The 26391-nt window shown below is 45.0% G+C and overlaps 2 protein-coding genes across 5 annotated transcripts in view; one reads left to right on the top strand and one right to left on the bottom strand.

Annotated features, from left to right (window-relative positions):
* Positions 1–7551, top strand: part of SKIC8 (SKI8 subunit of superkiller complex) — a 17454-nt gene extending 9903 nt beyond the window's left edge. For all 4 annotated transcript variants that reach the window (XM_017865333.1, XM_017865334.1, XM_017865331.1 and 1 more), the window contains exons 6-11: positions 723–871; positions 1110–1203; positions 2405–2498; positions 4674–4766; positions 5471–5549; positions 7263–7551. In XM_017865333.1, the coding sequence (XP_017720822.1) occupies positions 723–871; positions 1110–1203; positions 2405–2498; positions 4674–4766; positions 5471–5549; positions 7263–7352 (599 nt within the window). In that variant the 3' untranslated portion in view covers positions 7353–7551. The remainder of the gene's footprint in view (positions 1–722; positions 872–1109; positions 1204–2404; positions 2499–4673; positions 4767–5470; positions 5550–7262) is intronic.
* A 1019-nt stretch (positions 7552–8570) lies between these two features.
* Positions 8571–26391, bottom strand: part of DNAJA4 (DnaJ heat shock protein family (Hsp40) member A4) — an 18675-nt gene continuing 854 nt past the window's right edge. The window contains exons 2-8 of the mRNA XM_017865330.1: positions 26107–26245; positions 20046–20226; positions 17451–17555; positions 16326–16553; positions 15023–15253; positions 10615–10715; positions 8571–10519 (exon numbers count right to left, since the gene is read on the bottom strand). Coding sequence (XP_017720819.1) covers positions 10304–10519; positions 10615–10715; positions 15023–15253; positions 16326–16553; positions 17451–17555; positions 20046–20226; positions 26107–26245 — 1201 coding nt within the window. The 3' untranslated portion in view covers positions 8571–10303. The remainder of the gene's footprint in view (positions 10520–10614; positions 10716–15022; positions 15254–16325; positions 16554–17450; positions 17556–20045; positions 20227–26106; positions 26246–26391) is intronic.

Raw genomic sequence — 26391 nt, 5'->3', positions numbered from 1 at the left:
AAAAAAAAAAAAAAAGAAGAATGGAGTCTGAAAGTTGGGTTTATATTCTTTTTGGATAGGAGTCTGCATAAAACTAGACAAGGCCATTAAACAGCCAACAGTTATTTGGTCCAGTAACAAAAGCAAGCATTGCTATTAACAGCTAAAGAGCAGCTAAATTCATCTGAAGGTAAAACTCCTCAGATGAGTTTGGGTCTGATGAATGTAGGGAAAATGAACACTTAGTTTCTACCTATCTTGAAAATATGCATGGAGAATCTGAACCACCACAAAGGAAGAGAAAAAAAGAAGAGAGACAATCCCCAGTCATGGAGAAGTGAGGAAGTAGGAGGAAGCGAAGACCATGAGTGTACCAGTCTTTGTGTGGACATATGTTTTCATTAGGAGTAGAATTACTGGGTATTATGGTGTTTGTTTTTACTTAAACTGTCAAACTGGTTTTCAAAGTGGCTGTGCCATTTTACATTCCCACCAGTGTATGAAGGTTCTGGTTTCTCCACATCCTTGCTAACACTTGATGTTGTCCTATTTTTATTAAAAATTTAAGAAACCCTTAAACTGAATTTAAACTTGATAAAGAATTAGCGTCTTTACAACATAATTTTCCGAATCAGGACACTGCTACTCCAATTTAAAAGATGTGTCTTTTGGTAAAACTTTAGTTTTAAAATTAAGGCCAAATCTTTTCACACTGTATTTTTGTCCTTCTTTTTTCTGTTCAGTGGATGCCTGGACTTTGGCCTTTTCTCCTGATTCCCAGTATCTGGCCACAGGAACTCATGTTGGGAAAGTGAACATTTTTGGTGTGGAAAGTGGGAAAAAGGAGTATTCTTTGGACACGAGAGGAAAATTCATTCTTAGTATTGCATATGTAAGGAAACATTGCTCTCTTTTCTCCTTCTGATTCTTTCAGTTTGCCCTTCCAGCCTGTTGCAGTCCTTGGCACAGATTCTGCCTTGGTCTGGTCAGGCAGCTGCTATCTCACTGGTGTGGTTTGCCAGGTTGCTGGTTAGACCTGTAGACAGCAGGAGGTTTGCTTGAGTTTGGTAGGGATAGCTTAACAACATGGGGTCTGAAAGTGCTAATTTTTCCATATGTTCTCTGAACAGAGTCCTGATGGGAAATACCTAGCCAGTGGAGCCATAGATGGAATCATCAATATTTTTGATATTGCAACTGGAAAACTTCTGCATACGCTGGAAGGTATATATCATCATCTTATTTTTATAAACTTGGTTATCAAATCACAAAGGAAGAATTATTCTTTCATTAAAATGCCATTAAATGGCAAACGGGCATTAGATTGACAAAATATCAATCTCAGTTGGAAAACTGAAATGCCTCCAGGTTTTAATCTTGTCACTATAGGTTTTTTTTTTTTTTTCTTTTAGAGACAGGGTCTTGCTCCCAGACCGGAGTGCATGGGTGTGATCATAGCTCACTGTAGCCTTGAACTCCTGGGCTCAAGGGATCGTCCCACCTCAGCCTCCCGGGTAGCTGGGACTACAGGTGCACACCATGATGTCTGGCTAGTTTTTAAATTTTTTGAGGAGATGGGGTCTTGTTATGTTTCCCAGACTGGTCTCCAACTCCTGGCTTCAAGAGATCATCCCGCTTTGGCCTCCCAAAATGCTGGGATTACAGACATGAGCCACCATACCTGGCCTGTCACTGTAGTTTTAACCTAGACATACTAGTTCTTATAACAGTGTTAAATGCTTGTTTGGGTGAACAGACTTACTTTTTATTGATTATATCATCTATCACATTATATATATGTGTGTGCTAATATTTATTTTGCCTATTTCTGTCATTTTGGATTCTGACGAACTTTGTGATTGAAAACAACTTTTTGTTGATAATTTGAAGGTGGATGAAAGTATTGTGCCCACTGTCCACACTGGTGGCCTCTGGAAAGGAGGACTGGGTAGCTAAAGAACAGGGGTAGATTGGAGGGAGACCTTATTACACATACTTTCGTGCGGTTTTGAATTCTGATCAAGTGACTTTATTACCTCCTCACATGGCTATAGTTTATCCTTTACACTGTAATAAAGGATTTGATAGGGAAATAACATCTTAATTTGTTCAACCTTACAAATCAGGAGCAATGTATATTTCCTTGTGTGGCCATATTTGTAGTAGAGAAGTTCTTTAAAACAATGCATGCTGAGGGCAGGGAAGGGAACTAAAGAGAAATGGCTCCAGGAGGAGAGACTGGGATTATGTGGATGTTTCGAGAACATTAAGAGGAAAGGCCCAGTCAGAACTCTTGGTTTTCTGCCTGAAGCACCTGAGTATTTCAACTCGGTGGCTTGTAATCATTAAAAGGGGCATTGTCAGTGGGAAGCTGAGTGAGGAGGCAGTGGTTCACCAGATTAACAAGGGCCTTTATGAATTTCAGGCCATGCCATGCCCATTCGCTCTTTGACCTTTTCCCCGGATTCCCAGCTCCTTGTCACTGCTTCAGATGATGGCTACATCAAGATCTATGATGTGTAAGTTACCTGTCGAGATTCAAGGTGTCTCCCTTACTACTGATGTCCATCTTGTCCCCTTATTGTTACAAGGAGCCCTAGGGAGCAGCCCTAGTAAAGACCTGTGCTCAAGTCACATCGGACACCTTGACTCCGCAGGCGGTCCTCCCCCATTCAGCGCCCATTTTTAGTGTGTGTCCTCAAGGGCTGCTTGGAGGAGGATGTGCATGGGTTCCCTGGTAGGATCAGATACTTGCTACTTTTTCTTAGGCAGCCTGATTTTTGTGAGCTTACTGATTTCAAATTCTTTGGGATAGGTAAGTAATATACAGATGAGGAAATGGAGCCATGGGCTGTAGCTGGCCCCTGGGGACAGGAAAAAATTAGAGCATCCATTTTCAAGGGTAGGGCTGTTCTGGCAGACATGCCTCTGCCCTAGTTAGGGAGCAGTCAGTTTATAAGCCGCCCTGCTACAGGTCTAGATGGGAGTGTTTTTGGTTTTGGCCTTTGACTGTGAGTATAGAAGCAAGTTAATCATCCTCTTTCATTCACAGCCATCATTGTAAACCTGTGCAGACCCCCTTGTCTTCTTGTTTTCCCCCATCAATTTTAGCCCTGACTCCTATTCCCTACTGAGGTATCCCCTGTAATGTGTTGGATCTGTGTTCTTCATACTGTGACTCAGTGCTATGGTCAGCTCTCCCTGCCAGGCGTGCCTCTGGCTCATTGCTCCTGAACATGGCATTCTAACCCACTGCAGGTACATATCACACTCCGACCCTAGCCATGGTGCCAAGACCTCCTCCACCTGCATGTACTGCAACCCTGACCATCCGTGTGTGTTCTTTCAGGGGCCTGTGATAATTGCTTGCGAGTTTAAACCTCACAGTAGGAACACTGCTCCCTCTAGCCCACTTCTGGTTAAAATGCAGTTTTTTATGGCAAAAGATTTTCAGCTAGACGTAGAATTCTAACTGCAGTTTTTGGAATTAGAACTGAATGAGGGTGCTACAGCCGAGAGGGGAAGATGTCTCTGTAGAGTTGTACTTGCCTGATAGTGGCAGAGGCAGTATAAATGCAGCAGTTCCTTACATTTGTGACTTTATGATTTCCATTGCCACTGTTTTATTGATCCTCCCAGCAGCCAATGAGGTAGCAGCACAGATTAGTGTCCCCATTTTGCACATGAGAAACCCAAGCTGAGGTGGTGATTTGCCCAAGGAGGTGGTACTGAATGAAGACCCAAGACTGTTTTTTTCCACCCAATATTGATGCATTATTATTTATTAAAGTCCATATTTTACATTAGGGTTTACTCTTTGTGTTGTACATTCCATGAGTTTTAACAAATATATAATGACGTGTAGCCACCACTAACTACAGTATCACGCAGAATAGTTTCACTGCCCTGAAAATCCCATGCTCTACCAGATCATCCCTTCCTCCCACCTTGAGCTCCTAGCAACTACTGATCTTTTTACTAAGGCCCAGGACTTTTTACCCTCCCATGGTCCCACTGTATCCCACTGAGACTGCCTCGTGGCCCCTAACTGAGGTCTGCTCCACTCTGTTGGGTTCTGTGTTCAGGGGTAAAATTGCTGACCTCAGTTAGGCCTTATGGTGGTTCTCCTGCCAGAGGTGATTGGGTTTCATTTTTATTAAAAAAGTGAAAATAGCTGTTGTAATTAGACCTGTCTTGTTCTTGATTAGGTTTAAAATAGTCTCTCCAAGCTGCATCTGTCATAATGAATACATCTTGACGCTTTCCTTGGACTAGGAGCACTGGCTCCATATGGAAAGGCTGCCGGTGCAGGCCGGAGTCTGAACCTGCCCTTCTCCTGAGACGGCTTCCTTGCCCCGTTGGTTCTCAATTTCCTCATCTTAGGGGTTGGCTTGCGAAGCCTCTATAGTGTAGTTCTTTGTTCATTTTGAGCTTCAGCTCTTTGCTTGTTAAGGATTTTATTCTTGGCTCTTGGTGGCATCAACACATTATGGGTTAATGCTGCTATTAAAATTTGTCTCTAATGCATGATGCTACTTCATTGAAAGGGGAATTTGTGATATAGTATTCATGGTCATTATAAGGATAGCAGATTTGGTCCAGTTTATGGGCAGAGTTAATAATAAACTTTCCACTTCGGTGATTATACTCTAGAAATTAACATCTCAATTTTGTTTGAACCTTTCCCATTTCAGACAACATGCCAATTTAGCTGGTACGCTGAGCGGCCATGCCTCCTGGGTGTTGAACGTTGCCTTCTGTCCTGATGACACTCACTTTGTTTCCAGGTACTTAATGATTCTTAGCAGTTTCTAAAATGCTGGGGAGATGAGGGCAGTCTTCCTGTATAGATTGCCTTAACATTTAAAGATGTTTGACTCTTTTTTATTCAGTTAGCCTTTGTTTTCTGCAGTTCTTAAAATTTTTATTTAGTGAAGTTAGTTGACCTTAGCTGGAACAAAAGTCAACAAGGAATCCTTTTAAACAGTTAAACTCTTAGTTTTTTCATTATAAATTGAGGCTTTTACCAAAGTGACTCTAAGGTAGACTTGTGTTCCAATGGTAACTTAAAATATGTAAATGTTTGTAAAATGTTGTTTATAGATCTCAGTGTTGGTCAGCCCTGGGATGGTCAAGACAGTTGGAAAGCAGGAGATGGACAACTTGAAGGCATTGCACAGTGCTTTAGAGGCCTCCTGCGAGCCTTGGTTTTGAAGTTTTAACAGGCCTCCCTCCCATCTGGAAATAGGTAGCTGTGTCTGAGACTCCTGGAGAACAATTAAAATGAGGGCCAGGCAGATCAGAATTTCAGGAAAACGGCTACCCTGTGAGGAGGGAAAGCCACCCAGTGATGATGCAATACCTGTCCATTTCCTGTACTGAGGCGTGGGGGTTGGGGGGTCTGAAGTTAGAAGAATGTAAGTCATCAAAGGATTTTTGGTCGAAGTCCTTCCAACTTCAAACCGATACTAATGTTCACTTTTTAAAATAGTTCGTCTGACAAAAGTGTAAAAGTTTGGGATGTTGGAACGAGGACGTGTGTTCACACCTTCTTTGATCACCAGGATCAGGTATGGCATTACAATTTCATCTTTAGATAGCTGGGGTTGTTTGACCATTGTACCAAAGAGGTTCTTTTCCTAACCTTGTTGCTTGAGCTGTAGATGCCTGGGCCTGAGCTGCTGTGTCTGCTCAGTCATCCATGTAGCCAGAGTTCCTGTGCACAGTCTGGGGTGCAGAGGCTGGGATGTGCTGTCAGCCTAGCAACTCACGAGGCATATCCCCACACAGGCCGGGAGACATCGTGTTAGCCCCTCAGCCTTTAAATGCCGTCTTTGGAAATTGCCGCAGCTGGTGTCTGGGGCCCTCTCCTGGGGGCTGCTGGGCCATGGCAGGCTCACCAACGACCTTCCTCTTCAGGAGATTCCATTGCTTATCACTTGTCATTTTTGGAACTGTCCAAAGAAGAGATGTGATTTTTTTTTTTTTTTAATATAGTAGAAGCTGGAAATTCTTACAAATTTTTTGGCTTTAGTGGTATTGATAACTTTTGTTTCAGTCTTTAAAAGGAAACTGTTCTCACAAGCCTCTTTGTCTTTGCCAAGGTGACTATGTGAAATAGTAAAGGTGTTCTAGTGCAATACTGCTCAGTCTTGCATGTGTGCTTGTATCCCCTGGGAACCTAGTCAAAATGCAGATGCTACTTCACTAGGTCTGGCATAGGGCCTGGGATTCTGCATTTCTAACAGGCTCCCAGGTGAGGCCAAGGCTGCTGGTCCTAACCACACTGTAAGGTCTTGGGGAACTAAGCATAAAAAATAAAACGTCCATGGCAGTATAAAATTGGCTTTTAATACATTTTAAATATTTTTAGATGGTCCTATAGATTTCTTCTCTTTGAAATGAAACTTAAAGTTAACTAATATTGTTCATGCTTTTTACTTTTCACCTTAAATTGTTTCCAACAAAATTGAGGGGGTTGAATCTTGATATTCCAGTCCTGGATTTAAACATCTTACTCAAGGAGTAAGTCCTGGCTAGCCGTGTTGCCTTGTATGCATGGATCATTGCAGTGCTGTTTCAGAGGCTGGAGTGAAAGGCCATCATGCAGCCCAGTCCCAACACTAAAATCAGAACAGGGTGACAGGCTTACCACCCAAAATCACCTCCTAATAATCAGGAAGTTATTCCTGACTAGAGAAACTCCAACCACATCAATTCTGTCTGGGAAGGAGGTGTGAATCAGTTAATTCAACACATAGCAAATAAAAATCTGTGGTCCACAGTATCATGTTGTCTAGCTCCTGGGGACAAGCAGGCTCCATAGGCCACTCATAACAGAGTGAGAATTATTGACCGTGGGGGGTGGACACAAGGGGCCAGCTGAGGAGCAGTTTGTGATTTTCCCTATAGGCAGTGATCTCGGGGTAGTTGTGGGGCCTCTTTCTTCCTGGAAGCATAAATGTTGGTCTCTTACGACTTCCATCTTCCTGGCATTAGGTTACCTCAGGATTCTGACTCTTTGAAAGGGTTATAGATAATCTTGATTAGTACTGTATTTAAAAATGATTTTTTTTTTTTTTTGGAGTATGGGAAGGGACAGGAATGCTAATTAAATAGCAATACTGGAAGGTGCTTGGTTAAAGCCTCCATGCTCACTGATTTAGAAAGTACAATATCCTCATCTCAGTTTTTGTAGATTCGGAATAACGAGAAAATAAGGATGTTCATTTCATAAATATTATAAATAAAGGCATTTGTAGAACTTTTTTTTTAATTTACAGGTCTGGGGAGTAAAATACAATGGAAATGGTTCAAAAATTGTGTCTGTTGGAGATGACCAGGAAATTCACATCTATGATTGTCCAATTTAAACATCAAAGTCTCCAGGCTTATGCTGCAAAGAGAATGTACGGATTGATCATGACATTCCTTACCTTTTTAGGCTTGTTTAAAAGTAATATAGCATTTATTGTAGCAAAGACTTAAATTTTGTAGATACAATATAAACCTTTTCATGTTTTATTGGGAATGCTGTTCATACTTTAACATAAAGCTTTCTTAATGCAAACACCAGTGTCCTTGAACATGCTTCTTTTTTCAGTTACCCTATTACCAGTGAAACAGTGAGAGGGATTGGCATTAAGAGCAAATCTCTGCCTTAGCCATCAAGACATCCAGGCACTTCTTTAACTTTCCGGCTTAGAAATACAGGCTTTTCCAGGGAATTGACTCATGCAGTGAGATACAGCAGCGAGCTCCCCAGAGCTGTGATAAAGAAGCTAATCTATTTTAGAATGGAGTCCTGAAGGAAAGAGTATATTTGACTGCATAGGAACATTATGTACTCCTATCTGGGCATCCTTCTACTTGATGTATTAAAGATGTCCCCTGCCAAGCCCTCCTTCCCCTTATTAATTTCAGAGAGGTCTCTAACTCACTAGGTAGGTATTGGAAGGCAGGCTGCTATTCTTGCTGCCTTAATAATGCCTAGGCTCAAGCCTGTGCCTCATTCCATAGAACAGTAGCTCTGCCTTAGTTATTTCAGAGTATCTGTACCTCACAGTTTCCTCCTCATCGGCCCCTTTGAGACTCACGTTAATGAGAAAGATGTAAGTAGCTAAACACTTGGAAGAGTTGCTTTTTATTGATCATAACTTAATATGCTTATGAGTCAAATCATGTGCTTTTCCCCAAACGACTCACTGCCCTCAGAATAAAGCTCACCCTTTTTATCATAGCCCCCTGCTTCTTCCTCCTGCTTGCCTTGCTCACCCTCCTGTAACCACATCATCCTTGCCATTCCTCTGCCTGGAATGTTTTCCCTCCAGACCTTCGGACATCTGCTCCCCAACTGCATCCAGGATTCTGCCTAGATGCCAGCTCCTGGTAGAGGCCTTCTTCCCTTTCCCTTCTACTTACTCCCATTCCTCTTATTCTTCATACAGTTACCACTTTTTGTTTGCATTCACCCCCATCCCCAAAATAAAGCTCCATGAGGGTGGAAACTTCATTCCATTATATCAACCAATGAGAGGCAAGCTGGCACTTAACACTGAGCTCTCAAAAAAATGAAAAAGCAAAGCCACTTGTCTCTCATACCAGCTCAATTTTAATTTTAAAGTGACAAATGTACAGGTGGAATAAAATTTTAAGCAACACCCTCCAAATTCCTCTTACATGACAAGAAGGAGCTGAATGTAATTTTACTCCATCACCAACAAAACAGTAGTTCTTTAGCAATAATTAGGAAGTCACAGCACAGAAACAACACCCCGAAGTTGTGGTCCATTTACAAATAGATTTTTCACTTAGGCTTCGTTGGAAGAAGTGATTTTATATCTATCCTGACCCATGGTCAAAGTGGGCATAGGTGGGCTGTTTCTATACTTTGAGCAAATTATGCCTCACTAGCTAACAATGTTCTGCAGGAACCTGGTCCGTGCAGCTGGTTCACCCTACTTCTGCATGGTCTGATCTGCTTTTTGCCCCTCCTAAGGAAGATCCCTGGTCTGAGTGAAACTCTAAGGTGCCATGTAACCAAATAAGGGTAGGGTAGATCTGACAGGTGGCCTCTGCTTTAACCCAGCAGCTTACAAGTTTTTTGTGACTTGGGGGCAAGAAATAAGCAGTAATGGCTAAAGACTGAGGTAACCCTAAGTTCGAATTGTAGTCTACCTGTCAGGAATAAAATGACTGATATCCCTCCAAACAAGCTATAATTTACAGTAGTAGTCCATACAAACTGTAATCCACAGTGGAACTCAGAGCAGTTCTTACCAAAACATCACTTGAGCAGGAAGCCCTTTGTAATATGACTGTGCAATGAGAGGAACAATCCTTTGGAAGGGAGCTGAATCTGGGAGAATGAGGTGGAAAACACTGGGGAGTTCTATGCCTTTGCAGACCCTCAAGTCACCCCAGATTACTGGTCAGAGAAGCTGGCTGTGCCATGGGCCAAACCAGCAGCATTCTCCCTCGGCTTCCGTTGCTGCACTGAGGCTGCCGAGGACACAGAAGGATTTAGTTTTCTTTACAAGTAAGCACTTTGGTGGGAAAGCATTGCAAAAGTTGTCAACAGAAAATCATTAAAACCATGAAGAACAAGGTGTGAGGGTCACAGGCAAACAGTTATCAGCATATGATTCAAAACACTGGTTTGTCCTCACCACAGAGCTTGGAAGGTTCAGAAAACTTCCAAGAGAGATGATCAGACACACTCACATTCCATCCACTGAAGGGCACAGAACAGTAGGAACTAAGTTGGCCCTGTTAAGCAGGCACAGGCAGCCATGTCCGATCCATGGATGTGCTTTTGTTCTTTAAGAGGATCATCTAGAATCCTCAGAAATGTTATCTTAGCAGCCCTGAGATCATGCCCTCAATAACTCTGCCAAGGGAGGGGGGAGAAACCACAGACCTAGAGATGGGCCAGGATGCCCACTTTGTGCCTTGGGGTTTGCTAGGGGCTGAGCTGCTAACTGGGCTGTGCTTTATTGGTGACACTGAATTAAGGCAAAGCCACTAGAAGCACAAAGTGTTGGTGCAATTACTGACATCTCAAAAAGTATATCCTGAAAATAGAAATGAACAGATTCCATATACAGACTAGAGGTGATTTACACTTAAAACATTTAAATATAAATTAAGCTATAACTTAAGTTACAACCAAAATAAAAACCAAAAAGACACTCAGCAATTACGAATGCTGAACACGTACACAGGACATCCCAAACATGAGGCCATTAAAGCGATCCATTTTCATTGTGCCAACTTTACATTCATCATGTGCTAGTCCGGCAGGGCCACGCAGCCCCGCACCACGTCATGCTGTCTGGCACTGCACTCCAGCCCGGGGCCCGTCTTCGTCCTCCTCGTAGGCCTCCCTGTGCTGACGCCAGTTCTGCTCATTGGGACAAAACTCCTTCAGCTCCACTTGATCCATGTCATCCGTAATCCTCACTTTCTGTCGAGGAGGCAGTAAAGCTTCCAGCTGAGGAAGCTTTTCCAGAGAAAGCCAGTGTTTTTCAGGAAAGATTACCTGTAAAGGGTAAGGTGGGAAAGAAAGGTGGCTGTTTATTCCCCTTCCAATTAAGGCATTTAATAATATGTCCACGACAAACACAGTGAACTTACTAAAAATTGTATGATCAGAATCCCTTTTTCCAGGGGTGCTTTGTAGATGGGCATTCCTTCATCACGCACACATTTCAGGTCCCCGTGCTTTATCACCTCACCTGCCAGAGAAAGGGTCAATTATGAAGCAGAAAGGCAGAGGGGCCTGCAGAGGTCGTTCTCCCTCACGGGAGAGCCCGAGGCAGGTCCTAGCACCCCGTGGCACTGCGCAAAAGAAGTGTGGCATCTGACTGGAAAGGTGGCCCCAATCCCAGGTATCCTTGTCAGGTACTGCCTGGGGGTGGGGCTCGGGCTGGGACTCTGGCCCGTGCTCCCCCGGCCCATGCTCTGGGCTCCAGCAGTGTGTCAAGGGGGCAACATCACAGGTAGGTTTGAAACAAGTGAACCAGAAGTCATGACACCCAAGTCTGCATAAAATAGGGCCAACAACCATCACTCTGCCCCTTCGTGGGGTGACAGGTATCCCTACCACAAGGGGAACAGGAATGCTCCTCACAGACAGGAAGAAGCCTCAAGAGTCCAACCAGTCCTCTGCCTGGCATAAAAACTGGCTCCTGGCCACCTGTAGGTGACACCCAGGTTCCTTGGTAGGGAGCTCACTAGGTGGCTTGGTCACAGGCAATCTCCTTCATGGTCAAAATGCACTTCCATACACGCTGCTGAGCTGGAGTCACCCTCCCGGCTGGCACCCGCTGGGTCTTACAGCTACGTGACTTTGCAAGGCATCAGGGGAGTTCAGACCCCAAGAACTCTGAGGCATTCTCCCAAGTCAGAAACTTCCCTCTAAGCATGGAAAAGGAAAGGGACAAAAGGGTTTCTGATAAAGTACACTCTTCAGCTCGGCGATGAATATGGACAAAGACAAAGAAATGTTTGGAAAAAATGGGGGAGACGGTAGAGGGGAATCAAAACAATTTATTCAGCAGTCCACGTCCATATGGAACTATCTAGAAAGTGAGCTAGCTCTCTCTTCAAGAGGAAATCTTTAAACAGCAGGTTTTAAAAATAAAGTAAGCCAATGACTATCCTTGAGGTTCATTCATGGGCAGGGCTGTGGCTCAGACATGGCCTTCAGAGCCTACTGACTGTGCAGGACAGCAACCCCTTAGCTAAACTGCTCCAGATTGCTGGCTTTTTGTGTTCCTGTTTATTTTTTTTCTGAAATACAGTCATGGCCAGGCGTGGTGGCTCACGCCTGTAATCCTAGCACTTTGGGAGGCCGAGGCCGGCGGATCACGAGGTCAGGAGTTCGAGACCAGCCTGACTAACATAGTGAAACCCCCATCTCTACTAAAAAAAAAATAGAAAAATTAGCTGGGCATGATGGGGTGTTCCTGTAATCCCAGCTACTCAGGAGGCTGAGGCAGGAGAATGGTGTGAACCCAGGAGGCAGAGCTTACAGTGAACCAAGATTGTGCCACTGCACTCCAGCCTGGACAATAGAGCAAAACTCCGTCTCGAAAAAAAAAAGAAAAAAGAAATACAGTCATGCACAGCATAGTGACCTTTCAGTCAACAACATTTATGAAGATGGTTGCAAAGATTACACCAAACTTTTACTGCACCTTTCCTACGTTCAGATACCCACATACTCAGCATCGTATTACAACTGCCAACAGTATTCAGTACAGCAACCTGCTATGCAGGTTTTGGCCCAGGAGCAACAGGCTATGCCACACAGCCTAGGGTGTAGCAGCCTACGCCGTCTAGGTCTGTGCGAGTATATTCTATGATGTTCACACCACGACAACATCGCCAAACAATTCATTTCTCAGAACGTAGCCCCATCATTAAGTGACATATGACTGGTTTTTCTGTCTCCCCATTCCTATCAGGTGTCACTTCTTGCTGCTCTCAAGCTCTACTCCCCATGCTTCTGCTTCTAGCTTACTGGGAGGTGGGAAACTGACCAAGCGTGGAAAACTACAGGTAGAAGACCACCACAATTTCGGCTCTCCCGGCAGGTAAATACCCGCCTGCAGGCAGGGCCATCACACCCTTGTGTGGCTCCAAAATCACTTTTTTAGTTAATCCAATCCTCAGCAATGCTCGTAACAGGCTAAAGGGCTCTAGGGAAGAAGGCATTTCAACAACAGAAGAGAGGAGGAAGAGGGAGGAGAGAAGATGGAGAAACAAGAAATAAGCCAACACAAAAGAGAGGTGAAGAAAAAAGGAGAGGGTGCAAAAGGGAACAAAGTAAAAGCAAAAAGAAAACAAAAAGGAAAACAAATCCCCAAAGAACTCTCCAATGGCAGGTTTCCTGGATGCTCCACCCTTCCTTCTTATAATAAAGAAGCAAATAGGTTTCTTAGGATTTGCCACTTCCTTCCCTCTGGGGCTTTTTCTCCACCACCCTCACTCCATTTGGCTCCCGGTTCCCTAGACTGGGGTCAACGGAGGCAGCAAGGAACACTGGGCTCTGACCCCTGGCAGGGCCCAAGCCTCAAACAGTCCACCCCTGGACAGGATGGTCTTTCCCAAAGAAGTTACATACAGATGCCGCCCAGCCCCGGCTCAGGAGGGCTAGGATCTGGGCTGTGACCATGTAAGGGTGTCTTGGACACAATGCCAGGGTGTTGAGCTCACAACCAGTGGTCTGGGGCTTCATGTAAACTGTGATCTTCAAACTCCTTCTCGAGGGAAGAAATGGGTGCCTTGGGAGGTCTACGGAAGCCTAAGGGTAGGTGTTTTATTTTAAATTTTCATGCAAATTTTGCATTATACTGCAGTGCTTCCCCCAATCCTTGATTATGTATTAAAACACACGCAAGTCTGGGCAACATGGCAAAACCCCATCTCTACAAAAAATATAAAAATTAGATGGGCATGGTAGCATGTGGCTGTAGCACCAGCTACTTGGGAGGCTGAGGTGGAGGTTACAGTGAGCTGAGATCACGCCACTGCACTTCAGTCTGTATGACAGAGCGAGACCCTTGTCTCAAAAAATAAATGAACAGATTTTAAAAATAAATAAAAACAGACACAGAGCAAATGACAAACCAAATGGGGTGAAATGTTAACATCAGACAAATCATGTATGGGTGGACCTCGGACTATTTTGTATTTACAACTTTTGTAAGCTTGAAATTGTTTCCAAATAAGTTTATTTTAAAATCCCAAAAACTGATCAAGGCTTGGATATATAATTCTGCTTCCTATTATCCCCAGGAAAGGAGGAAGCTGAAAGAATCCAAGAGAGGAAAGAGAAAAAGAGCACAAGGCTGGGAAGAGGAAAGCAGGCAAGGAAGGGAAGGGGGAGAGGGACAGGGAGGGAACAGAAGCCCAGGCCTCAGTCACCCCACTGGACTTGAGTCTTATCTCCAGCTGCCACTGCCCTGGGGGCAGGCTTATTGGCTGGTTACCTCCCTGCCTGCCCTGAACCTACCCCTTTTGCCCCAAACCTCAAATGGCCATAGTAAAAGGTAATCCCAGCCCCACGACCAGTGAGGGGACTACAGCAACACTGCAAATGGCTGGTGCTGGGGCCCAGGCTGCTTCAGTGGCATAGCCACCACCACACCCATCCAGACATTCTTTGCTATGCACAGCTGACCTTAGTGCTATTCAGAAGCAGCTTCAAGTCAAGGTCTCTGGCCTGGCCTCTCTCCTTTCTCAGCCCCTTCTAGGCAGGTGCTCTGGTGCCCACACAGACCCTCACTGCAGCGAACACAGAAGCCCTCCTGGGAGATGAGTCCCCTAGTGTCTACAAGGGAGTTGGGGGCTGAGCTCAGGCCCTCAGGAACCCTTTCAGCCCAGAGGCATCTCCCTCTGGCTCCCATGGGTGTGTGCAGACCAGCAATTCCTGTGGAAACCTCCAAGGATAAGCTGATAGGCAAAGTCTTTCTTACAGGAAAATTCTACTTTAAAATGTAACTCATGTAATGAACCACAGAGGCTACAGGAACATGTGGATGAATCAGCACAAATCACCACTTGATAAGAAAAACACCACCTATTAAGCTGTTTTCTTATACAAAATAAATTTTAAAATTTAAGTTTAATTGGCAGACTTCATCTAAAATTTCAGAGCCCCAAGATTCTTATTTGAGACTTTTCCCCTCAACCGAATATTTTTCTAGGAGAATATAAAAGGACTTTATAAATTATCCAGAGTCATTAGGGATAACTTTAAATTTAGAGAAAATCACGTCATACTAATTTGTGTAACAGAATTTGACTTTCAATGTGAAATCAGGTGAACTATTCCCAACACAAATAAGAAATACTCAAAGCAACAGATGCCCTAAACACCTGGCTTGATCATTACCCATTTTATGCATGGGACAAAGGATTACATGCACCCCATCAATATGTAAAATATTATGTAGCAATAAAAAAATCAGGCTAACTTGCCAGAATTATGCCAAACATACAGAACGTCAATGGAAACACACATTTAAAACTTTACCTGATTTGGATGTAATGACAAGAATTCGATTGTCCAATGTTTTTATCGTCTTCTTGAAGCCACAAAGAGCTTCAGAAAGCTGAATTTTCATTTTCATGATCAAGTCATGGCCTCGTCTCTGAAAGACACTATGATCCTTCTGATCAAGCACAATTATGACATCACCAGGCTCCAGCTCAGGCTCCTGATCTCCTTCTCCATGAAATAGTATCTTTTGCCCATCTTTCATACCTATGAAACATCATCCCTTTCTGATTAGCCATTTCTCATACAAACCATGCTTCCTTAAAGCTTTTGAAGAAGGAACAGAGTCCTTCAGGGGTTCTTTATTCATCAAGCCTCCTAACTTCATGCAGGCACAAGGCAGGGAGGGGTGGCTAGGACGGCCAATGAGAAAAGAGGTCCCACTTCCCTTGGCATACTGTGGGGCCAAGCCCAGCATTACAGGGAGGGGGATGCGGCTCTACATCCCAGGTTTCCACAGCACTTCCTTCCCCGGGCCTGTGATGCCACACTGCCAGCATGGGGTCACCACCCACTTCCCGGGGCACAGGGTGCATGACTCAGGACTGATGGGGGTCAGCCAGCCTTGTCCTTTTCTAATAAGTCATTATGCACACTCAAGGCACAGGGTTCAGGCATGTTTAAACAGTAAGTCCTTTAATAACACCTGTGTCGGTTTGGGTGTTAATTCTTTTACTTTTGGTCTCGTAACTGATCTAGGATATATTCACTGGATTGGAAAGCCACAGAATCATCAGGGAATACTTGGAGGACAGCTAAAATGGAAAAAGGCCTTAAAATGATAGCATCAGGCAAAATGAATAGCAGGAGAAGGTGCTGTATTTGGGGGAATCTGATGCACCAGATGGGGAAATGTGGAGAGAAAGGGAACACGCAGCCACAAACACTTACACAAGCCCTTACGGCCAATGAGCATTGGAAGCGACCAGGAAGGCACTCCTATAGATTCTAGAGGAATGGCTTGAGAATGTCAGGAGATGGCAACTAACCAAAACCAAGGCCAAGGAAGACTTTCAGAGCGTTAGAAAATCTCATAAAGAGGCTGTCTGTGATCTCAAGGAAGTAAACCTCGGCAAGAACACTTTGGCAGGTGACATGGAATGGAAATAAGGCCAGGAAGGGTGGAGAGAAGATGACTGGGAAACAAGAGGAATTCATGGCACACCCAATACATGTTGTGATACAGCTCACTTCCCTGACATCTAGCCTGTGTATCCCACGATTAGCGTCCAGTCAGCATTTCCAGCCAGTGTGGAGCACCAGCTCTGCGCAGCCTCACCTTTTTCAACATGTACCTCGATAATCTTCTTCTCACGGATCACCTTGGCACCGCTGCAGCTCTCGCAGCGGTCCTTGGGGTTGATGCGCTCGCCCTGGCCCTTGCACTCAACGCACACGGTCTGGATCTGCTGCACCATGCCTGGCCCGATCTGCTGGATGTGGATCTGCATCCCCCGCCCCTTGCACAGCGGGCACTTCTCCACCGATCCCTTCTTCCCGCCAACACCTGCAGGGTCGGGGGAGGCAGGAGTGAGGGCCATGCTCTGCCCTTACCAGTGTCCCTGCTGGGCGCCACAGCAGAAGGGTAGGGAACCCTCACATCGGACATTGGGCTTAGAATTCTATTTACAATCAAAAAACAATGCGGAAGAGCCTGGAGGAGTCCAGCCAAGCAGATAACATCCAGATGTTAACATCTGACCTCAAATATGTGTGATTTTGGCTGCATCAATCCAAATTTATTACTTTAGCTTCATCAAATGTGTTTTCTTCCACCCCAGGTGGAACCTGCATAGGCCCACAGATGAATGAGGAGGCTGGGGCTGTGGAGATCTAGAGAACAAAAGCTCTGTCACTAGCAGCAGCTACCCAGCTCAGCCAATTCTCTCTGTGGGACAATGTGAGGCTGGAGTAACCAGACATGGCTTTTCTTGAAAACTCAGATTTTAAAAAAATTACAATAATTATATGTACATTTAAGTCAGGGGTCAAGAAACCATGGCCGGACTGCTTGGGTTTGTAAATAAAGCTTTACTGGAACACAGGCATGTCCATTCATTTATGTAATATGATGGCAGAGTGAACTAGTTACAAAAGACTCCATGGCCCGGAAAGCCTAAAATCTGGCTCTTTACAGAAAAAGTCTGCCAGCCAAACCCCCTAGATGAGGTCAAGTGTCTGATTTTAATTTTAGAAATAGTTGTCAACATGTCAAATAGAGGTGCAGCCCAAAGAAAACATTCATTCAGGCAAAGAGATGTGGTCCTCAGGCCACCTGGGTTGTAATCTCTGCTTGACCCTTGCATTTGAAATAAGATAACTTATTTTCCCTGAACTAAAACAAGCATTGTTTCTGAATCTAAGGGATCAGAACTGTGAGGTTCAGTCAAAAATTAATTTTTACCTTCACATTTCTCACAAATTACATTTTTCTGGAGGGCCAATTTCTTCGTGACTCCATTATATAAATCTTCAAGAGTTACAGATAACTGGTGTACAACATTCTTGCCTTAGCAAGGGAGAAAAAAAATTAGTGGTGTTGAATGAAATATACCACTGTATTAAATAGCACCCATATGACCCTTAGTTGTATGAAATCTCCAGAGATTCAAGACTGTGGCTGGGTCATGCACTCCCTTCCCTGCAGGAAGCAATGCTTCTATTACCCCAGCCCATCCTTCTGGCCCTCAGCCAATAACAAGAGCTAATACCCTCTCTAGCTATGAGCTAATTAATCATTTATAGAGGCCAACAAAAAGACTTTCCACCTTTATTTTTGGAGAACAAATCTGAGGACAGGGAGAGCACTAATTGAGAAACCGAAAGCAGTATGAACCCACGAAGTTGGTTAAGTTTCCCCATGAAAGGAGTTCTTTCTATACATAAATCTGTGACAGCCAGAGTCTCTGGATCTTTCACTGAAACTCTTCCTTGGGCATAAAGCACTTTACTTTCTGAGCCCTTCTGTAACTGGTGGCCAAATGGGAATTCTTTCCTCTGCCAAAATCTTGCTTCTGCACTCAGGACGGTGGGTGTTTGGTCCTCAGGGTGGGGGTGTGCTCCAGCACCTGCCAGCCTGTCAAGACTGACAGCATCAAGACCCTCCCTGCTGCCCGTGGAGCTCCTGCAGTCACTGAGACGAGCTGTCCTGGTTTACTGGCTGCCAACTTTGAGAGATGACTTAATTAAGGGCATGAAGTTTTTCATCTCAAGCCAGTGAGGGAGCTGGACAAGAGAATATCCAAAGTTTTAATCACATCCACACCATCAATTATATGAGCAGGCAATATGCTCAAAGGACAGGGGAAGGATTTTTCCCTAATAAACACTTTGTGATTTTCAGCACTCTGTGTTCACAGAATTGACACCCAAGCTTTTTAAAGCTCAAAGTCAATTACAATGTGATAACAGGTGCTGCTTCATTTATCTAGGGGTCTCTCAAAAACCACACTTCTTAAACCCCAAGGCAGAGCTCATCTCTTCTGACTTTATCCAGAATTATAATAAGCCTGCTTAATTTTCTGGTTTCAAGATTCAAAGCAGCCTGACAACAGTAAACTAAACAGGGGGAATGGGAACTAGTCTATTAGCAACTACTAACATTAGCAACTACTAACAACAGAGGTAACAGCCTGTAGCCTGGCAGAAGGTGAGATGCAGAAAAATTAGGAAGAGCAAACCTCGAAAGTCAAAACAGTGGCCTGGGGGCACTGAGCTAAGGGCTAAGTTCCTCATTCACCTGGGGATGAAGTTGCTACTACTCATAATGCATTCTGAAAAGAAAGGCAGGTCATTTACAAAGATTTCAAAACACAAAGAGGTAAAATTTGTTACCTAAAAAATCCCCTGAGCAGGCTGGGAAATGAGGCCATACTGAACATGGCAAGGGTACCCACCTAGAATTAGACAGCCTGCAGCCCAGGCCCAGGTCAGGGAAAATGGAAGGCCACAAAGGGAGGGTGGGCAAGAGGGGAAAGGAACACTCTCGGTAAAGGATCCCTGACAACCACAGGAGGCGTCATTTACATCCCTCAACACACTCTGGTGCCTGACCCCAACAACAGAGGAAAAGAAGGCACGATGAACTTGACCTTCCTCTTTTCTATCCACCACTCCATTCGCTCCTTCATATAGTATTGGAGGATGTCAGATAATTACTAAATTTACCAGGAGTTTCCAGGTAGCCTGAGCACTAGACAAGTGATAAACTCTAAAGTTAATGATCCCAAAACATGGCAACTGTACCTTGTTTTTTTTTTTTTTTTTTTTTTTTTTTTTTTTTTTGGTTTTTTTTTTTTTTTTTTTTTTTTTTTTTTTTTTTTTGAGACGGAGTCTTGCTCTGTCGCCCGGGCTGGAGTGCAGTGGCCGGATCTCAGCTCACTGCAAGCTCTGCCTCCCGGGTTTTACGCCATTCTCCTGCCTCAGCCTCCGGAGTAGCTGGGACTATAGGCGCCCGCCACCTCGCCCGGCTAGTTTTTTTGTATTTTTTAGTAGAGACGGGGTTTCACCATGTTAGCCAGGATGGTCTCGATCTCCTGACCTCGTGATCCGCCCGTCTCGGCCTCCCAAAGTGCTGGGATTACAGGCGTGAGCCACCGCGCCTGGCCTTGTCTGTCTGTTTTTTTAAGACAGGGCCCCCACCCTGTCATGCAGGCTGGATTGCTCACTGCAGCCTTGACTTCCTGGGCTCAAGTCATCCTCCTGCCTCAGCCTCTCAAGAAGTAGCTGAGACTACAGGCATGAGTCACCAGGCCTGGCTAATTTTTTTATTTTTATTTTTTTGAGATGGGGGGGTCTCACTATGTTGCCCCGGTTGGTCTTGAAATCCTGGCCTAAAACGATCCTCCCACCTTGGCCTCCCAAAGTGCTGAGATTACAGACATGAACCACTGCACCTGGTCCAATCATATCCTTTTAAAGCACGATCTATCCTGATTCCAAAAACACGTACAATTGTGGAAACCATACAACTTATTTATGTTTCTTTAAAAGCATTTACCTCTTCTCTCTCTAGCCATCCGTCCACCACCACCAAAGAACATGTCAAAGATGTCCATGGGTGAAGAGAAGCTGGGGCTGCCTGAGCCTCCTTCTTTAATTGCCTGCTCTCCGCCTTGGTCATAAATATCCCTTTTCTTTGGATCTGAAAGCACTTCATATGCCTGGGATATGAGTTTAAACTTTAAAAGAAAGAGAGAGAGAGAGAGATTTTTAAAAAGAGAGGTTTCAGTTGTTTTGTTAAGCAAACCCGCCATATAAACATACAAAGTAATAGAGGTATTCTGCCCCCAAACCCTTGAACTAGCCAGTCTATACATCCTCTACCTGGAACCTGACTTGCCTGTCTACTTACTCCTTTGGTAAAGTGGGAAACACAGGGCAAACATATTAAGGGACTGGTGAAAGGGACATGACAAGAATAAGGAAGAGAAGGCAGTAGAGAAGGAAAGTTTCTCCCTAACCTGGCTGCACCAGACAGGAAGTCGAGTCCAGCTAGGATACCATGAGATAGTGCCAGGGCTGAATCTCTAACCAGATAAAGCTAGGACTCTGGGCACTACCACTGGCTCACCTCCTCATGGGAATGATTTCATTAGTTTACTAGCATGAAATTCAACTACAGGCATCTGTGAGCACCTAACCACGTGCCAGACATTGTATACAAACCTATACTCCTGATCCTCCCCCAAAAGCCCCATCCTGCCCATAGTCTTCCCCATATCACAGTTATTGGCAATGCCAATCTCACCTTTCAACAAATTCCACTGACGCTACCTTCACATTTGCATCCCCAGTACCCTAAGACACACACAATATCCCATGTGTAGCATTCCTGCCAAAGAGTTACCACTGGAACCCAATTGTATGAAAGAATCAGAAAAGCCAAATTGAGATATACTCTAAAATTAAAAGATAGGAATGCATACAATGTGTGATCCTGGATTAGATCCTGCACTGGGGGGAAAAAATGGCTACAAAGGACATTATTGGAACAACGGGAGAAATGTGAATCTTTGTTCTCAATGTTAAACTTCTTGAATTTGATAACTGCACTATGGTTATGTACAAGGATGTCCTTGTGCCTAAGAGAAACATGCAGCACTTAGGGCTGAAAGGTTACGCTACAGGTAGCTTCCTCCCAAAACCTTTAGCCAACAGTAATAATAATAATAATAGATAAAACAAATGTGACAATTTATTTACAACTGGTAAAGCTAGGTGAAGAATACATAGGTGTTCATTGTACCACTCATGTTTTCTGCAGGTATACGGAAATTTTAAAAATAAAATCGGAATGCTAAAACATGCAAGATCTGTTCTTTCTCACCACACCACATCCACTCTGGCAGAAGGCACCATCTCAGGCCTGGACTACTGAAGTGGCCTCCTCCCTGGTCTTCCATGTTCCCTTCTTGCCCCAGCTTTCAGTGTGTTCTCCATTCGAGCCTACTAACTGGGTCAATCCTCTGCTCAAACCTCTACAAGGCGGCCCATGTCACTGGGAGTAAAAGCCAGTCCTAACTTTCATCTATAAGCCCAACCTGGTACCTCTACTTTCCTCTCCTCCTGTGCGTCCCCACCCCAATTCTGTGCCAGCTTCACCAGGCTCCCTGCTGTTCCTCAATTCTGCAGCCTGAGCCTCAGAGGCACCTCGGCCTGGTGTGGCCTCCCCACTCACCTCTTTCCAGCCTTAGCTCACAGACCACCTTCTCAGGGATGCCTCCTGGTGATCCAGCTTTAACACTGCAAACCCACCTCAGACCCTCCCACCCCCCACCCCTGCTGCATATTTCTCCACAGCATTAACCACCTTCCAACAAGCTGTATCATCTATTGCTTAGCTTATGTAGCCCCCACTGCAACATAAGCTCCGTGAAGATGGGGGGTTTTGTCCACTGCTGTCTAACTGAGCCTGGAACCATGCCTGGCATGTAGAAGGCACTTGGTAAATACCTGTTAGATGAATGGTTCGATTCTGGGAACTCAGACATAAATAAATGAGGTATGGTCTTGGCCCTCCAGAGGCTACAGTTTAGTCAGAGAGACATATATGGATATATAGATATACAGATCTTATAATGCAGCTGGCTTCACAAAATACTCAGGGAAAAAAAGTGCCATGAAATAAGGAATCTGAGAGACAGAACAAGGGAATTTGAGGCATTAATTCCTTTTTTCCACAAATCCCTGATTGAAATCTAATAAGTAACTAATAATAATAATAGCTAATAAAGAATAGCTAAAAAACTGTACAATTTAGAAAAGTATTAAAAAGACGTCAGCATCATATATAAGTCAGCTAGATCTTTCGATATGTTAATTCTCATACCATTTCTGCGAAGAAGTAAGTACCATTCACTACTACCCCTTTCCTCAGCAGAAAACCTGAGATACGGTGTAAGGATTGGGTGCCTGGTACAGATCAGAAAGCACCTAGGCCAGGCTGCCCCTAGAGAGTTTCTGCATCTATCTGCAGGTCAGGACTAGGTAAATAAGCTTCATGGGAATGTCCACTGGAAACACTCACCAAATACCCTGGATACTCACATGACATTTATACTTAGAATTATCTAAGAACGGAAAAGGAGTACCCAGTTGCTTGGGACATTCAGTCAGAGGCCAGACCTCACATGGGATGGGGGTTCCAACTACCAGTAGGGAGTCCATCCTCTAGGGTCCCAGGACTCCAAAGTCTAATTCAGTTCCCATCCTGGACCCCCTTCTCCCAGTGGGAGACAAGTGCTATGACCAGCTTGCCTTTCAGGCCATGATCATTTGTCACAGAATCTTAACAGGATTACTATATAGCTGAGGGGAAAATGGCTTTGAAGACTATGTAACAACTTGAGAAAAGTACTTATAATAAAATATTAAGTGGAAACAAGAAAACAAAATGTCTATGTATCAGGATGGCCATGTATGATCATCCTGGGGAAAGCCTGGAAAGAAGCACAGAGTGCTTAGGATAATGTGTACTTGGTAGGTTTTCCTCTGTGTTCTAAAATTTTCTGCACCGTTTGCTATCTTTTGATTTTTTTTTTTTTTTTTTTTCTTGAGACGGAGTCTTGCTCTGTCGCCCCGGCTGGAGGGCAGGGGTCGGATCTCAGCTCACTGCAAGCTCCGCCTCCCGGGTTTACGCCATTCTCCTGCCTCAGCCTCCGAAGTAGCTGGGACTACAGGCGCCCGCCACCTCGCCCGGCTAGTTTTTTGTATTTTTTTTTAGTAGAGACGGGGTTTCACCGTGTTAGCCAGGATGGTCTCGATCTCCTGACCTCGTGATCCACCCGTCTCGGCCTCCCAAAGTGCTGGGATTACAGGCTTGAGCCACCGCGCCCGGCCTATCTTTTGATTTTTGAACTTGAAAATCTATCATTCAAACTAAAAGTTACAATGAAATTGACCAAAAGATCAAACTCATCTCAACAGGGTAGTAGCCAAGAATATACCCCACATCATTGCCCCTGAAAGGAACTATCTTGGTGACCCACTACCTACCACCCATGCGTCTTGCAAAAAAAAACCAGCCACAGATAAGTACAGACTCCATACAGAGTCCCCGACAAACACAAGCTGCCCCAACGCTTAGCAACAGGGGACAACAGGGCAAAAAACAAAGACCAACACCCCAACGGCCTTCTCAGTTGTCCCAGCAAGGGCTAAAGAACTGGCATAGTCTATTTTTGAAGACACATTAATAATACAGTGACAAACTTAGGAGGAAAAAAAATTTAAATGTTCTGCCTGTGATAAAGTGGAAAAGAACTGCACAGACTCACATACACACTCACACAAGGGCTGCACAGTACACCCAGCACACAGTGGGGACCAGAAGAGGAGGTATTTGTTGAATGAATGAACAAATGAACGAATGAGCTCTCTCTGGGGAACTTTACAGCAGTTTCTATAAATTGTGTCCCCAGTCTCCTCATCCTCTTTGATTCCCAATCTAAATTGCCACTCTCCTTCCAATATTCCCTCACTGCAATTTCCCTTCCAATTTGTGCCTTTATAGAGCCCTCTTCTCCTACATACAATTTTTTAAAGTGCATTTACTCAGCCAGCTAACAAACATTTTAGCACCTACCCTGCACAGCTAGCTACTCACCCCGTAAGTGGCCATGGGGGCACAGTCACTGCCCTGCTTATATTATGGCAGAGAATACAGTTATCAAACAAGTAATCACCTTTAAAGGAATACAGTTAATCAAACAAGTAATCACCATTAAAGTAGGATGCACGTTGGGCCTGTGGTTCAGTCTACGAGGCAGAGGCAGCCTCCTGGAAGATGTTTTAGCTGAGAACTAAGGAGTTTTATCCCCTTCCGTGAAGGCAGGGGAAGGAAAGTATTCCTGGCAACAGGCACATCACAGAATCCCTCCCTCCAAGCTGAGATGGGCTTGCCAGACCTCACTGCCAAGGGCCTCATTTATGCGACACTAACTCAGTGCCTGGCTATAAATAAATATTAGTTTAAAACAAACCAAACAACCTGCCCAGACAGGTATTGACAGGGTGAAACCTACATATATGTAATACAGGTCAAGTCTAATGTTTTAAAAATAAAAGCTTTAGAACAACAAAAGCACATTCAGCTCTAACTGTACACACAGAGGCATGAACTTACTCTTCTGAGTGCTGAGATTTGACCTGAAACCAGGGTCAGAAGGCTTTCCCACATGTCTTTAGCCAGCCTGCTGAAATATGAAATTAGAAGCCTAGAAGCTCTCCTTAAACAAGACTATCAGAAGCAGACTACAATGAATGTAGGGAGCAGGTGGATGAATCACTAGCACCATGTAAAACGCCAGTGCCTTTAAAAGCTACAGTAAGCCATCTAAATATAGATGAGAAAGAACGCAAGTGAGTAACAGACAAATGGTCTTACACGAAAGCATTTTAAACTTGTGACAGCCACATTCAGCACATGTGGCTAAATATAAATATTCCATCACTGTTGCCATTCAGCCAAACCGTCCTGAAGTAGCTTTCTCCAGTTTGGAATAACTAATGCAGACAGGTATTTTGATTCCAGTGTCGTTTCCAAAGGTCTTAAATGGTACATGGCTGATCAGTGTGGCTTCAAAAGTGGCCCAGGCGACACTGCTATCAGCTACTATAAAGGCCCCACCTCTCAAGACCCATGCGGGACAACCAAAGTTTTATAAGAAAATGGCAAGAAGTGAAAGGAGGAATGGGAGGGCCAGCAGCCTTTCCTTGCAACGCCTCATGCCTTCAATTCACCTATTCAGGTGGGTCATGAGCCTCTTTAGAGATAAAAAGCAAACTTTCTGTAAACAGGATGGAAAAGCTTTTAACTTCTGTCTCTAAAATGCAGAGCATTTTCAGTCTATGATTGGTACTTATGATCAACTGTGTGTCACTTGTCACCGAAAACCCAGAATATGACTACAAGCTAATGTCAGGCTGCACATGTCCATGTTCCTGTTGAATAAAGAAAATGGAATTATTCACTATCTGACACTTTTATCAGGTAGGAAGCAGGTGCACAGAATAAATCCAGCTAGTCATTCTCAAGAGAGGCACGGCGTTTGTCCAAGGCACCGGCTCAGATTAAAGACACTCATCCCTAGGGTTTATGCATCAACAGAGAACATGAGCCAGTCCTTCCCAGCAAGTACACAACTGTTTGTGCGTGCCTCAGTTTCCCGATTTCCAGGCCGCCTCTCCCACAGGAACACCAACACACCCTATGAGAACTGGGTTCAGCCCCTGCGCCTCCCTGACGCCCGAGTCCAGCGCGCACTGCAGGGGCTACCCAAACACTTGTGGAGCTAATGGAGGAATGAATGGGTTCGGCAGGGACTCGCGAGAGGCCCCAGTGCCGCACCACATGCCTCCTCCGCGGGCGAAGCGCCCTCCACCGACCGCGCCACAGGGCGCCCAGGTCTCGCGCCACCTCTGCCCTGGCCTGGCCCCCAGGCGCCTGGCGACGGCCTCCCCAACAAACGCGGCTCAAGTTTCCCACCGCCTTCAGTGCTCCTGGCTTAATAACCCTCGGCCCCTCGGGAGCCCGCCCCGCGCCCCGCGCCGCCCCGCACCTTCTCGCCCTCATCCGGGTTCTTGTCCGGGTGGTACTTGAGAGCCAGCTTCCGATAGGCCTTCTTGATCTCCTCCGGGGACGCGCTGGGCTTCACGCCCAGGATGTCATAGTACTGGGTCTCCTTCACCATCTTGTCTCTGCGGGCGGGCGGGCGAGGCCGGTCAGAGTGCCCCGGACGCCCCTGCCGGGACCCTGGCCCGCGCCCCCGCCGCCCGCCCGCGCGTCACGGTCACGGTCACCGCTGCCACCGCCCTCGCCGCCGCCGCCGCCGCCTGTGGCTCCC

Source organism: Rhinopithecus bieti, unplaced genomic scaffold (genome assembly GCF_001698545.2).
Source record: "Rhinopithecus bieti isolate Rb0 unplaced genomic scaffold, ASM169854v2 scaffold_82461, whole genome shotgun sequence".
NCBI classification, from domain to species: Eukaryota; Metazoa; Chordata; class Mammalia; order Primates; family Cercopithecidae; genus Rhinopithecus; species Rhinopithecus bieti.
Note: the sequence above shows the minus strand (reverse complement) of the source record. Positions and strands in the feature narration are given on the sequence as shown.